Source organism: Prinia subflava, chromosome 1, assembly GCF_021018805.1.
Source record: "Prinia subflava isolate CZ2003 ecotype Zambia chromosome 1, Cam_Psub_1.2, whole genome shotgun sequence".
Taxonomy (NCBI): Eukaryota; Metazoa; Chordata; class Aves; order Passeriformes; family Cisticolidae; genus Prinia; species Prinia subflava.
The window spans coordinates 67371446-67387290 of NC_086247.1; the positions used below are offsets into that span (position 1 = coordinate 67371446).

The following is a 15845-nucleotide window of genomic DNA, read 5'->3' on the forward strand; positions in this document are numbered from 1 at the left end:
ATTGACTGATTTCAACATTTCCTCATGTTCAGACATGACACTTGTAGCGATTAAGTGGAAGTTACCATCTAGAGAGTTGGAAATAGCAGAGGACTAAAGCATGGGTGCAGTGTGAAATAGCTCGAACTGCTGCACGCCCCTGATGTACCAAAGAGAAGTACCTCTCATAGAAACAAAGTGTTATCTTACGGTACATAAGGAGAGATATCCCTGGCAGAAACAACACAGTAACTAGTGGCTGTCATCTGAAAGGCAGCCTAACATTTAAATGAACATTGTATGAGAAAGATCCACCCAAGCAGGCAGAGGTACAGAAAGAGTGATATGTGTCATCAGAAGAATGCCTATCTTCCTGTTTCTATTAGTCTCATTACTCTTGTAATACTTACCAGAAGTTTAAAAAAAAAACAAAGGGGGAAGTGAGGTATCTCTGCTTGGGGTATAAAATCTGTTTCTATGAGGAAAAACAGATTTTTCAGGTAAAAAAAAAAACAGGATTGGCAGAAAAAAGGAAGAATCTACACAGATGTTTAAAATTAATTTGGTCATCAAGAAAAAACTGGCACTTAACTAAGTCAGCCCCCAATTCTGCAATTAAGTCTTTCAGTAGGTGCAGCATTCACAAAAAAGCAATCCATCCTTTTAAGATTAATCACTATATTTTAAAAAGGGCTTTAAAAGATGATGTCTCTGATGACAGAAAAAGAAAGATTATTGAGCCCTCTCATTCTCCTGCTCTTCCTGAAAGTTGCTGTATATATAGCTTAACTCTGCTAGTTAGTGAGGTGGCATAGGAGTAGAATTGATGGAGAAAATGGAGAATCAAATCTATTAAACCCTTTACTGGACTTTTGGCAGAGATGAAGTAATTTAATTTTGTCACATTAAAACACTAATTCATATTTACATTACAACTTCAGCCTAAACCTTCTAGCTCCAACACTTCCCGAAGTTTGAAAAAAGGCTAATTATTAAGAAACTGGATATCCTACCCCTACTATAAATGTTCAGAAGTAGTTATTTTATACCTAGGTGGTAAATGTGGAGTCACTCATTACTCCATTGCTGCAAACTGCAGCAGGATCTGGTCCAGCGTAAACTCTTAAACGTGGACTTGCTGGATATTCAGTTGCAGAACAAGTGGTATTTGTGAAGCTGAGCTCAGCCGAACCTTTTTGATGAGCTGAATACTTTTGCACATGGGAAGAACTTCGACTTGCTTCAGATGTGTAACTAGCAGTTGCAGAGAGGAGGGTAGTAAACGTGATGGTTTGCCTTGGACTACGCCCCAGCTTTAATATGAAATGCCTTTGCATTAAAGGCAGCTATGTGCCATAGCAGGTCACATATACAAATGTGTATAATACTTACAGAACCAGATGGTTTTCTTTTAAAATAGGAAAGATAACCAAATTTCACCTAGGTTACATTCCCCCCCTCCTCTCAGCTTTGAAGTTTGCACAAGCTGTAAGATGCATAAAACAGGGCATGTTATGTTACCTCATAAATGTTAAATTGCTCAACTAAGTCCAAGTCTGTTCCTTTCTTGTTCAAGTGTCTCTGTGAAATAGCTTCAATGCCTAGCTCTTCCAAACAGTCCACCACATCGTAGAAAGAGTCTTGATCTGGCAATCCTGACAGCGTCTAAGAATCAAAGGAAAAACATTTAAATCTGTTTGTTTTGAAAAGAATTAAACAAAGGATTTTAAAAGTGGGTGGCAAGTGGTGCTATGTATGATTTCAATAAAGTAAAACTCATGATGTGGGATTAGAGACACCAATAGAAAACAAAAAAACAAGTGGCAAAAGCTTTTAACAAACAACTCTCTGCACTGTGTAGAAAAATTACTAATTGGCAAAACAAATCAATGTTGTTATTTTACACAAAAAAGTATGGAAATTATAGGTCTTTAAAATACACAGTTGGATTCTTTCTGGCTGCATTCAAGTACAGACTTAAAGAACAGAGAATTTTAAACCATCAAACAGAGGGATAAAAGCAACGAGGGAGAAAAAAAACCTAAAACATTTAACTAAAGAATAAAGCTCAGTCCTCACTGATTCTTTTAAGCTTAGCTTTAAGAAGAAAAAGTCCAATGCACAGCTGTGTGATGTCAGGACAGCAGGAAATATCCTGCACCATGTGCCTACCATCTTCCACAACTGCAGCAGCAGTCATTCCCTGAGCACAAATTGTTTTGTATTACAGAGATAGTGAATCCTCTCCTCCCTTTCAAATTAAAAAAAGTCTTATTAAAGGTACACTGACTCCCTAATTCCTACTGCTACTTGCTACTGATCTCTAGTCAGTTTGTGCTGATTTTTACTGCTCCTCATGCATGATGCAGAAAAACTAGTTTAACCCTGCACACATTGAGTAGAAGTTTCTGAACACACCGTGCCACCTACCTGCAGGGTAACACATCCCTCCCCACAGGAACCAGTCTATGCAGAGCTGTTGCTGCAAAATACCTGAGAGTGCAGGCTGGAAGCAACACAGTTTTTCTGGATAAGCTCAGCAGAGAGAAGTTTACTCTGAAGTAGTTTCCTCTCTCCCATTCAATTAGCTAAGTAATTTATCTATATTCCCAGCAGAGGAGAGAAAGAGATGCAAAACCCAGGCCCTCTCCAAGCAGAGTTCATTTTCTCATGCCTGGATTGGGATGGACTGTGCTCTGTGAGTGCTGTTTTTCTGGAGCCCATCTTCTCCAAGGTGGCTCTGAGCAGCAGAGTGCAGAAAACAGCAGCCCCTCTGGGCTGCCTCCCTACACCAAGCAGCTTTACATTCAGAAAAATGGGTCTGGATTACAGAGAGAGAAATTAATTAAAGAGAGAAAAACAGGCAGCTGACATAGCTGTCCTGTTAAAGCACCTCTTTCCTGTGATGTAAGGCACTGAAATATGTGCATTAACAACTTAGATTTAATTTTTTTTTTCCTAACTAAACACAATACAACAACGTTTTCTTCTTTGGTCATTTCAGGATTATTGACTAGTGAAATCCACCACAACAGGAATTCTTAGCACAAAGATCAATTAAGTGTTAGGGTTAGATGTTCAGGCTTTAATTAAGATTTTGTCTCTTTCCAGGACAGCATTTAAGCCTCTGTTTAGAACCCCCTGAAGGCTATGAAACTAAAATGTCCTGAACAGTTCTGAAAACAGATACCATCTATTTTGTTCCTTCCTAAACTGACACCTAACATTGAGCAAAAATCTAAGGATTCAGAAAATGAAGTTCTCACACTGAAGATTCAGTGGAACTCTAACTTGGATGTGAAAATATTATAATAGAAAAATGTTCAACCATGAGGCTTTCAGTTGCAAATGAAAGACATGTACAGCAACTACTCTGACACAAATGTTTTTATGCATAGTAGGACGTGATGTTTTATCTGCAAAACGGTGAAGGAACAGTCAGATCTTCCAAGCATTTACTTCCAAAAATAACAGGAAATTATCTTAATGTTGATCTGCAGATCACCCACCTTCAAGTATAGCTTTTTTAAAATCCAAGGTAAGGCAAGCTCTGGACTGGAAAAACAGCAGCATAAGGTAGTATTTACTGGCAACTGCTGTTGTCAGCAGTCTTTTATTGGTTATTATAATTTTAAAGCACACAGCAGTGTAAATCCAATTTTCACTGCATGTTGTTTACTAGAACTGGACAATTGACCTCCCGAATATAGAAATAAAATATTTTTCCTTCGGACCGTTTGTCATTACACAGATCCACTTTCAGAGCCTAAAGCATATCAAATCCAACTTCTAACTACTCCAGGAAGATTTCAAAGGTTATACTGGAACTATGCATAACCAGAAGTATCTGCACTGGGATCACTCTCATCTAAGAGATTCATTAATGCCTAAATCCTCACAAAATAAGAGAGGGTTAACAAAATATTGGCATAACTAATTTGGTTAAGTATCAACAAAAGAGACGGAAAGGATAAAAGGACTGGAGCAATTCTTATGTCTGGGCAGATATTCTGTTTTCTGCTCTGGAGCAGGAAGGAAAACAGTCTGTAGATAGACACATGGAGAAAGAAAAAAGCATACAAGCATGCTTCCTTAAGACAAATCCTTCATGAGGACTCTGCCCACACTGAAAACTTTGACATTTCCTTGTCTAGAGAGGCTGAAACCCTCTGAGCCTACTTTGTATTCTCTGTGGGGGAAAAATTACAACTGTTACATGCTGCTTGCTGTTTTCTCTATAATCATGAAAAAGATCCCATTAAAAACATCATAATTCTGCCCATAAGCCAGATCATAATTATAAGTGTGGATTTGTGGGATTCCTCTCTTCCTTGATCTCCATAACTGCCTTGCTCCTTTGACTGTGACATGCTTTTTCTTCTTGTACGTTTTTAAAGAATTACCTCTTCCTAAAAATAGCTTTAAATGTACTGAAAAACTCAGACTAAAGGAATCAACTTCAGGAGAATAAAAGCATCAGCAGGGAAAATCTTTGAGGAAGTCAAACACAAGGTAGGTTACGACTGCACAAATGATGAAGAGAACAATCTAAGGAAGAGGAATCAGTAACAAAAGAAGGTGTAAAGCAGAGGAACCTTAGGAACCTGCTTACACCTTGAGGTGTAAACTCAGGAGGATCCTTACTACGGTGGAAACAGGCGCAAGGGTGACTCTAAGCATAAGTACAGTAAGATCAGGTATATCACCAGGAGAGGTTAGTCTCTCTCAGGCATATTTGCTGGAAAATATCTGTCATTAAGAAAGCATTTTATAAAAAAAACCAAAAAACAACGAAACAAAAACCCAACAAAAAAGCAACCACAGTTCCAATCGTGTAGCCAAGAACCCAACAAGCTGGCAGCTTGGTGTATAACCTCCACGAACAAACTCAGCATCTTCAAGTGAATACAATGAGCAATAATAATATTTCCTAATATTCTGCTCTATTAAGTATAACCATAAACCACATAATTCTTTTGTCTGCCAAGAGTATGCTGGCTTTCTGTGCTCTTTAAAAAAATAATCTTTAATTTTAGTAGCCTCCCTACAATTTGTCTATAACTAGATGCTGATTTTTAAGGAATTTAGACTAATAAATTTCTAACTTCCAAGGACCTTACATTTTCTCCCTCCCAATAGCATATGTCAATATTTCAGAAAATATTTGACTTTACTGGAAAACTATGCGATTTAAATCCAGTCACCAGAAAATATAGGGAAATAAGAAAAAATGTAACCTTACTTTTTTAAGCAGATGCACTCTTACTAGCACTCAGACCTAGAAAATTCATCATATTTGTATCTCAGCAAAAGAAAAAAAAATTAAACTCTATGAACTGGAAAACTCTGTACAACACAAGCTTTTGTGAGAATGTGATCTTTTCACCAGCACTTGCTTTCTCTCTCCCCTTGGACAGTCTGTTGAGTTAGTTTGTCGTGTTTTCCTTTTGCACTGCATTGTCAGCGCTGGGCGAGGAGCAATGTCAGGCCACAGCTCCACACAACATCCACCAAAATAACAATTCTGCTCCTGGCTCCTGCCCCTGGGTGGCTGCAGCACAAGTAACAGGAGTGTGCTGATCGATTACAGCTTGTTCTGCTACTTCTCTATGACAGGTCTCCTCTGTCATACACTCTCAACAGGGAAGTTCATCATACAATAGAAAACAATATTATCTGCACCAGTCATGCTAACAGAGTTAACAAACCTTGTTAACCAAGGTCATTGCATAAACCAGTAGTTCCGTATCAACTCCATCCTTCTCCTCCAGTATCTCCATGATGTTGGACCATGGCTTGGCTCCTAGAGAAAAAGCAGAAACCATTGGCTACAGTGATCAAAATGGAAAGCTACAGCAAAAACACTCATCCAAGAAGAAGCACAGGTTGGAATACATGGCCAGGTGAAAGTTCAAGCAGAAATATCCAGCTTTGTCTACAGTCTCTCCTGCTCCCCAGAGAGTGAAGTTAAAGTAGGCAGTGAAAACTAGAGTCCAGCCTATTGGAGGGATAGAAAATAGGGCAGGTGGACTCTCTCCAAAGGTACCAACTTCTTTCCCTTGATGACAAAGGAAGCTTTGTCAGCACAGTGAGACTGACACCAAAATGCTAAAGATCAAGTGACAGCAATTTTGCCCAGCCTATCATAGGTTCATATACGCTTTGATAAATCTTCAGCAGAGACCTACACGCTCTGCTTTCTGTGCCTGCTTCTTCTATTTCTGCTGCTATTGCCAAGTTTGTACTGCACTAAGGTAAGTCAGGTTAACAAAACATTGTGGCAGAGAAACAGTTTTCTCAAATTACAAGCTATGTGTCTTGGATAAAAGAAATGATCAATCAGGGGAAAAGATTTTTGCTGTGGTTCTTTCTCAAATTACTTTAATAGCAAACCTATCTACAGAACTTTCAGATATGATTCTCTCATTTTCCACCAAGAAAGGTCAAAATTTGTGCTTTTAGTTTTTGTTTGATTTGCATGTTGATTTGAATTTGCATATTTCTCTCATATACCTAAACTCTAATGGTTTAGTGAGTTTGTGCTAAAAACATCAAGAGAACAACACACCACCCAGACTCAGCCTCTTGTGTGGAAGGTACCTTGTAAAACTGTTCTATCTCACATGACTGAACAGCAAGATGATTACATTTACCAAATTTTATCTAGGAAAACTGAAATAAATAATGAAAGAACACAATTCAGTGGTTTTTTTGGAGTAAAGTTAAAGGTGAAGATGAGCAGAGAGCTAACCTTAGCCTAGAGATATCCTCAATTCAACTATGCAAACATAACTGTGACAGTCACTTGGCTTCAGAGGGAAACATGCAGAGTATCCCCATAGTCCACATCCCCTGAACACGAGAGAGATGATGAGAGTTTGAGTACAATCAGGCAGCAAAATGCAAATGTGCCATCACAGCCACCTGTCGCTGACTGATCAGTCACCCCAAGGCATAAACTCTGTATTACCCTGTACCAGCCCTTGCTCATTAAAGATGATATATATGTACCCTGCTACCCAGACATGATATCTCTGCTAACCAAGGATCTGCATTTTCAAGGCAATGCCAGTGCACTGTGTGGAAAATCCTAAAAGTGTATGTGCAGACAGCAATACTTCTCTTTTTTTTCTTCCCCCCTCAGACAGCCTTTGATCTTTATTACTGAGTCAGGGCTTTTTTACCTTAAGCAAAATCAAAGGAGGAGGGGGATTCACTCTCAGCTCTCCAGATGTATCTATATGCATTATTAATTAAATACTAATTCAAGTACATGTCTGTAATGAAAATACACTAGACACCTCTTTACCGGATTCTCTATAATGCCAGACATTTTGTGCAGTGTAGTTCAAAAGTCATGTGGAACAAATTCACTCAGCTTGCAAATGATATATGATCAGCAGGAATGATATTCTCACTACAAAAATGTTTTCCTGTGGTTTTCAATGAAAAACTGAAAAATGGAAGGAAATAGGAAAGAGAAACAAAATGGGGAAACCATGCAAGCCTGACTCACAATAACGCCTTTTGGAAAAACAGTGAGTTGATAACAGGATAAAAACATAATTATTTAATCCATTGAATTATTCAGTGAGAGTCCTTTGTTATTGCAGGCAGGTTCTTCTCTTATTGCAACAATCCTGGTTTGTTTTTAGGCAGCATCCATGTGGTGGTTTGTTTTCTTTCTCTGAATGTCTCAATAATTCTTCATTACCATAAAATAATAATTTCATGGTCTCCTTGCTGCTTACCTGCAAGGATGAGATATAATTTTCTTCTAGCAACAGTGCTATTTTATTTTAGAATATAGGTTTTAAAAAATTGTTGCTTGGGCACACTTACTAGTAAGGCAGCCCTGTAACAGCTCATTTATCTTTCAAAGGCTTTCTTTATGCTTCTGCTACTAAACTTCCAAAATCTAGTCTTAAATTCCAAATTCTTCATCTATTCCCTAACTACACTCAAGAGGAGGTGGTACTGTCAATGACTTTGACAGAGCTATTCCAATCTGTACTGGGTTAAACCTTTCTTTCAAGTGCTATTTCCCCCATTGTGATCTCAATCTGAACAGCCAAGAAGTGAACATGGAAATAGCTGTAAGGCCATCTACTATCCACCCAGGATAAGACAGTTCTGCTGCGGAAGTTGCACCATGAGGTTACTGCTTTGCTGTCCTTGGGTTAATATTTTTGCATATATATGATGAGAATCTACAGTTTCCAACCTATGATCCATACAGCAGGGGATATATGCAGATCCAGCTCAGCTCCCCCTTTCAGACTCCCCCTTCCAGAGCCTGCACAGTCCAGCACGCTTAAAGTGAAAAGAGACCAGTGCAGATTGAGATCATAATGAGGAAAATTGCATTTGGAAAGAAAGGTTTCATCTTGTACATTCTGGAGTAGCTCTGCCAAGTCATTGATAGCACTGCCTCCTCTTGATTCTAGTTGGGGAATAGGTGAATTTCTTCCTTCACCAGATCCTGATTCAGAAAAATGATGATGTAGAAGAATGATGCTATAGCATCCCAGTGATTTTTCTGGGAGCAGATGGGGATGTTTCCATTAGGTTATGTCTTTTATGCAGGAATTGTGGCAAAATCAATGGGATTGATGAAACAGTCTCAGTGAAGTGAAACAGCAGAGATTTGAGTTTTGTGTGTTCTCCTGCCTTCTAATGGGTAAAATGAGAACTGCTTGACTGCCCTTTGGAGGCTTGTCACTGGGAAGAGCTCTTTATCGCAGCTGTTCTGACAGGGAGGTTGTAGCCTCAACTCTGATGCTGCTCACAGTGTTACAAGTAACCATGCAAGGTGTATAAACAAAGAACAATAAGGCTGCAACAATCAAGCCGATATTACATTAATACAGTCTATTTTCTGAATAATACTGCCCATTGTTTTAAGTCACGGTCTTTTCTCAGTTTCCTCTTTAAATCTTTTCACGTATTTATTTTAACGCTTTTGTTCATGTCATACACAAAACCTTGAGACCACAACTACAAAACATCTGCACAGTTTGTAAAAAGCATGAAATATTTTGCACAAGGGCAGAACCTTGCATGAGAACTGCCCCCAGCTTAGAGAAGTGCCTGTCTCCAGCAGCTAGAGGATGCAAAGGTAGTAACACTTTTGGGAAGACCTAGACATCTTGTACCCCTGTACTACTGGCTATTTATATATGAATGAATTTTCCATTGTACCTATGTGCATTAATTTAGTGGACTTTAACTATGAATGAAATGGCCAGAAAAGCAGAGAACTGATAATGAGAGCCATTTGACTTTAATTTCCATCCTAAAATATGCTTGTGATAGAGAAGCCCTAGACAGCAGAATGCAGTGCCAGCTCCACCTTCCAGAGCCTTTGCAGTTCAGTATGCTTAAACCGAGAAGATGGAAGTGCAAGAGAAGCTAATTCCTACATGACAAGGGCCATGCAGTTATTCATTTATGGTCTGCTTGTACCTCAGAGCAAGGCCAGTACTTGTGTGGATCTCTGTACTTCAGTTTGCATACGGATGTATTCACACATCGAAACCACAGATGGGATCGCTTTGAAACCAGGCTGAGTTAATATGGAGTTGTATAAGTTAATCATGTGTGGTACACATGTTGAAGAATTATGTCATATCTCATCACCTTGTATGTACATGAAACATTCAACTTTTATCAAAGCAGTGCTGAACTTAATTACATACCTGCAAGATTTATGACAATGGTTCAAGAAAAGGCTTTTTTCTCTTTTTCTGTTTTGTTTCATCAGTCATTAAAGGCAGGTACTTCTCACTTATAAGCCACTAATTTAAAATTATAAATTAAAACATAGCACATCCACATCTAAAAGTGAAGGGCTTTGACACTGTCTCCCACAGCATTCTTCTGGACAAACTGGCTGCTCATGGCTTGGGTGGATGCATTGTTTCACTGGATAGAAAACTTGATTGGATGGTTGGCCTAGAGAGAAGTAGAGCCTGGAGTTCAGTTCAGCTGGCAGATGATCACACTTAGGGTTCCCCAGGGCTCAGTGCTGGAGCCAATCTTGTTTAATATCGTTATCAATGACCTGGATTGAGGGACTGAGGACACCTCCAGTCAGTTCGCAAGTGACACCAAGTTAGATGGGAGTGTTGATCTGCTGAAGGCAACAAACCTCTGCACTGGGATCTGAACAGGGAGGATCAATGGTAGAAGGCCAATTGCATGCAGATCAGCAAGGTCCTGGTACTTGGGTCACAACAGCCCCGTGCAGCGCTGGTGGCAGAGCGGCTGGAAAGTTCTGTCAGGAAAGGACCTGGAAGTGCTGGTCAACAGCAGCTGAACATGAGCCAGAGCATGCCCAGCTGGCCAAGAAAGCCAATGGCATCCTGGCCTGGATCAGAAATAGTGTGGCCAGCAGCACCAGCGAAGTTACTGTCCCTTTGTATTTGCCACTGGTGAGGCCTCAGCTTGAATCCTGTATTTGGTTTAGGACTCCTCACTGCAAGAAGGACATTGAGGTGCTGGAGTGTCCAGGGAAAGGCAATGAAGCTGGTGAAGGTTCTGGAACACAAGCCTTATGAGGAGTGGTTGACGGAGCTGGGATTCTTTAGCCTGGAGAAAAGAAGACTCAGGGGAACCTTACTTCTCTCTACAACTCCTGAAAGGAGGCTGTAGCCAGGTGGGGGTCATCCTCTTTTCCCAGTGAACAAGTGACAGGGTGAGAGGAAATTACCCCAAGTTGCATCAAGGAGGGTTAAGATTGGATATTAGGAAGAGTTTTTTTCTCTTCAAGGGTTGTCAGGTTTTGTAACAGGCTGCCCAGAGAAGTGGTGGAGTCACCATCTCCAGAGGTATTTAGAAGACATGCAGATGTAGCACTGAGGGACATGATTTAGTGATGAACTTGGCAGTGCTGTGTTAATAGTTTGACTCAATGGTCCTAAAAGTATTTTCCAACCAAAATGACTCTGTGGCTATTAATGTTGATGACCTAAAAAGGGAACTAAATAGAAAACCAGGAAAAAAATTCTCTTATGGAGCTAAGTACAACTACTTAATGAAAATAATTTAAAAAATAGGAAGAAGGAAAAGCTGGCTATTTGGGCTAAGGTATTTACAAGAGGTCATGAAATAATCCTCCAATGCACAGGTATGAGAATTCCTGTAAAACCTCTCGTTATGCTCTTAACATACGTTCATCTAACTACATGCATCAGTTTCTTTAACTCTTGTGTTGTTACTTAAGTTGTTTTATTACTTTGGGGCATGTAAATGATTGCCTAAGACTGTTCTACAGAAAGAGAAGGGAACACTTTGTTTAGGGTACTCATTTCTCCTTTTTCTTTAATGAATTTATTAGCATATAGTAGATACATGGCAGTTTGAACTTACTGAGAATACCGGTGAGTTCAGAAAGCTGATGAAATACTAAGAATGACTGAAAAAATGAGTCACAGTGCTCACAAGTACATGAATATTGTAATTATATTTATGCTTATGGCATTGTAAGCTTTACTGGTTTTAATTCAAAACAGAAAGCCAACCTGCAGAATTCACTGTTTTGAATTGCCCCTTCCTGCTTCCCTGCTATAAGAGATAACTTCTTTTTTCTTTTCAACCCATTCTGATAACTGAAAGCAAAATCTGGCTCCTTTATCCTATTTTTGGCACCACCTTTCTCCCCACAGCCCCCAACATATTTTTGTTTCACTTTTACCATATCAGGTCTCTCAGACAAGTTCAGTATGGAGGCAGTTGCTCCTCAGAAGGAACCTTCCTTTCAACCCCCATGTTTGAGACCACAACAATGGATCTCCTAACCTCAAAAACTCCCCTTGAGGCAAAGGAATGTTTTGCATCAAGAGAGAATGCCCCAGGAGCTTAGTGATGGCTTTGTGGGAAGAACAAGAAAGAACCATTTTTGTTCTATTTATTTGTAAAAAATACAATATACATATTCAAGTATTTTTCATGAGCCTGAAGGGTAACAGATTTCATAGTATAATATCTGCTCAAGGGCTTTATTTTAATGTAACAACAGATGGTTTTGCTTTTACTATAAAGCCTGTACTATTACTGACCTCGTCTTTCTCTTCAAAGGGATTACATTGATTAGATATCATTTTCTCTTCTAAATCAGACTGCTGCTTCCCAGGAGGAAGTGGGAAGACGGTCTTGCCCAAAGGAGTCTCTGAGGTCGGAAGATACAGGGGGGCTTTACTTAGCATGTGGGTGCAGGGAAAGGGCAATGACTCTGGCGGCCCAGGAGGCAACTGAGTTCCCCAGTTTTCACTCTTCACTTTCCCATTATAATTAATTCTTCAAACAACTTTAGATTATATGAATACTGAAAAAAATGCTTTTAGAAATGAGGGGTATGTTGGACAAAGCAGGCACCAATGACAGCAATTCTAGAACCACTGAAAGCAGTGCTCAGTGGTGCTGGGATGTTGCAACCCCCTGGGTCAGGCTACTCACCTCTCTTTTCATCCACGGTGGATACTGCCTGGATTAAAAGCGGCGCGTTGGATTCCGTGTACTCCACAAACACCAGCAGCAGCTTCAGTGCTGTCTTTACCACCAGGCGAAACTGGAAGAAAAGAGCAAGACTTGTCATTCTCCAAACCACAGCATTCCAGATGTGTGAAATGACACTGGGCAAGAGGCAAGCCCAGCAGTCCACATCTGGTAGTAACATACAAACAGAAGAGATTAAGCTGTGACAGCACTGAAAAAATGAAAAGTAGTCAGCTGGCTGAGAATTTCGTTCACTGGACAGTGCTCTCCTAGGGAAGCCCCAGTAGTCAATGAATCCAAATGAAAGCTTAATACTGCCACAAGTAACAAAAGGGTGAACATCCCACCTCTGCATACCCCAACATTGCTGGCCAAAGCTTGATGTACCCAGAACCTACTGAGCTGATACATTTATTTCCTCCTTTTGCTCTGAGCCTTTAATCCTGTCAAAATGCCTTATGATGGGATGATTGCCTCCTTATGCTTTCTTCTCATCTTATAATGCCATTATTTAATCCCTAAATTATTAAACACATTGATCTTCACTATGAAACACAACTTGGGAGGAAGTGTGTTTAATCTCCAACTATCCCACCCTGTCACAAAATGTGTGATTTACTGGAACTGAGCATTCTACCTGCATGTTTTCAAACCCAGGTTTTTGTAAATCCTTAAAGAGTGAGTGTTCATCAAAGACTCAGCATTGGTAAAATGGATCTACTAGAATTCAATAGCCAAACTCTATCAATTTCATCATAGAGCTCCCACTTCCAGAGAGGATAATTTGACTAAAAGAGCTGAGTAAGAATTTTTAGGGATAATCAAGTATGATTACTTGGCATGATCAGGTATGTGAAAAACCAACTCTTTACTTGAGGGGAGGATTTTTTAACAGGCAGTGCTCTACATGCTGAGAGGGCTTTCACTGGGGGAATTGATACTGGTTCAAATTTGCTATACTCTCAATCTAAATAATGGATTATTATACAGTTTCTGTCAATATTGACTAATTTCCATTTCCAAATTTTTTTTCATGTCCTCTCAACACAACTCTCCTAGGAAGCAAAAAATCATTATTAATAATTTCATAGATGTACACACAGTCACAAGACAGTGACTGTGTCTATATTCCAAAAAAGACTGCAAGTGCAACAGGCATACACTCAAGTTCCTGTCCTCACATAGCCACTCACAGAGATGTACTGGAGCTCACTTGAATGTGATGAGCTAAAATGCAGCTTGCTGCTATTAACACACAGTTCAGTGTCAACAGTGACGGCAGCTATCTCCCTAGTTCCTTGGGGTTTACCCAGTCATGCAGAATTGAACTTAATGCATGCAATGGCACTACTAGCAAAGCAAAATATTCAGCTGTTGAATCTAGACTTTTTTCAGGCTTGACATGTTGTCAAATTGTTAAATTTTAGGGCTGACAGCCAGGAAACCTCAGTGACAAGCTTGATCAGGTCTCTTAAGACTCTTGGTTAGTTTAAGTTGCAGTTGTACTATGCAGTGATACTTCATAGATACATGGGTTAGTCAAATTAAAGGAAACTGAAACCTGATAACACAACAAATCACTTCCCCACAATTGCACTGTACATCTCTGTATTTGCATATCAGGCTAATACCATGGTGCTGCTGGTCTGCAGTGACATTTCTCTTAGGAATCAAGTTCAATTGTTTAACAATATACTGAAAGAATTTCCAAAAAGTCTACTTTTTTTGTAAAGTTACTTTCTAAATAGCAGTTATACCAGATTACTATAGACTACTATATATACTATATGTAGATTACTATACACTATTCAAACATTAACTTACTTTGCAGATAACCATTTACATACTACCTTCTAATCTGATTAGGATTTTTTTCCTTAGAAAAGAAATCTTAGATATTACTTTTGATGGTTCTTAAGAACCTCAAGTCTCGGCCATGTGGTGACAACAGGATGAATTTACACTAAGTGCTGCATGGCAAAGTTCCCATACGTCTCCATATGACAACAATCACCGGGGGACACAACAGGCTTAAGTCTATTTTTGCAAATCTCTTTTTCTTCCAGGAAGAAGAACCTTTGGCAGTACCTTGGCTCAGATTGTTGCCTTCTGGCCACGGCAGCTGCTGCAATAAGGAGTGGTCCCTCTGCACCTGCCACGCTGCAAATCTTGTGAAGCCTCAGGGCAGCCCACTGCAGTCGCACCAGACCAAGGCTCAAGCTGGCTGATTTCAGGTGCTGTCTGCAGGTATCAGCTTCCTGTGCTTAACAAGCTAACAGATGGTTTTGTAAGGAATAAATGCCACTCTGAAGCAGTCCCAGAGAAAAGGAGTGATTAGGAGAGCTACGTTTTGCTTGGCATTTAGGTCCTAGAAGGACATTCCAAATTCAGTTCATCAGTCTGCAAATTTTCAGGGCTTATCCAGCTCCTCGCGAAAGAGTCAATCAGCCCTGGAAGTGGAGGTGCTTTCCACTGAAGGTGCATATCATGGCTGCTTTCTTCTTGCACTAGCACAAACACTAGCTTTGAGAAAACCTGCATTTAACTAAGTGCTGTTTCCTGCTTAATAGAAAATGGCATTTGGGACTCTTGTGGGCACCTTTAAACCTGCTTGCTGCTTTGGACACTTTGGGCAAGGACAAAAGCAAAACACTGCAGTTCTAGACTAAGCTGCACAATGTCTATACTGAGGACTTACCTAGCTACCCATGACCCACACAATCTTTGTGCTTTGTGCAGTGCTTTTCAAAACTGCATTAAAAGTGCTTCTTGACAGGAGCAGGCAATCACTGAGCAGCTGCACTGCCCCTAGGAAACCAAAGTCTTCAGCCAGCCAAAGCCCCTTCGAGACATCTGACAGCCTGCACACCCAGCCACAGAAACAGTCCAGAGCCTGACATGCTCACGCTAAAATCAGCCCTAATTATCCACTGTGGTACCAGGCAATCTCTGAAAGGTCTGTTCAGGGATACCTGGTGGCAGAATCCAAGTGAAGCACAGGGAATTTTTTTGATGCTCTATCTGTTAAATGTTCACTTGAATGGCCACCTGTGGGCCTGATGTTCCCATTTGGGATTAACTATTTGACTGCCAAAGTGGGAGATCCTCACAGCTTCCTGTATGAGTTCTAAAATGTTTTCATAACATACCTGTCCAATTAATTAGATAGCTAGACTGCAAATAAAATAACTAAATCTCAAAATTGAGAGATCGCTGAAAAGGAAAAAACAAGAGCTATTCACTGATTTTCTTGCTTCCTTTTGTGAAGTCATGGGACATTTTGCCAGTCATTATAATTTTATTTCACATGATTTAACCAGATGGCACAGCAATGGGAGCAATAGAAACAAGTTTCATATTTCATTCATGAG

The 15845-nt window shown here is 39.9% G+C and overlaps 1 protein-coding gene across 8 annotated transcripts in view; it reads right to left on the reverse strand.

Annotated features, from left to right (window-relative positions):
• FHOD3 (formin homology 2 domain containing 3) overlaps positions 1-15845 on the reverse strand; it is a 380756-nt gene that overhangs the window by 112546 nt on the left and 252365 nt on the right. For all 8 annotated transcript variants that reach the window (XM_063399128.1, XM_063399121.1, XM_063399112.1 and 5 more), the window contains exons 7-9: positions 12436-12547; positions 5688-5782; positions 1501-1644 (exon numbers count right to left, since the gene is read on the reverse strand). In XM_063399128.1, the coding sequence (XP_063255198.1) occupies positions 1501-1644; positions 5688-5782; positions 12436-12547 (351 nt within the window). The remainder of the gene's footprint in view (positions 1-1500; positions 1645-5687; positions 5783-12435; positions 12548-15845) is intronic.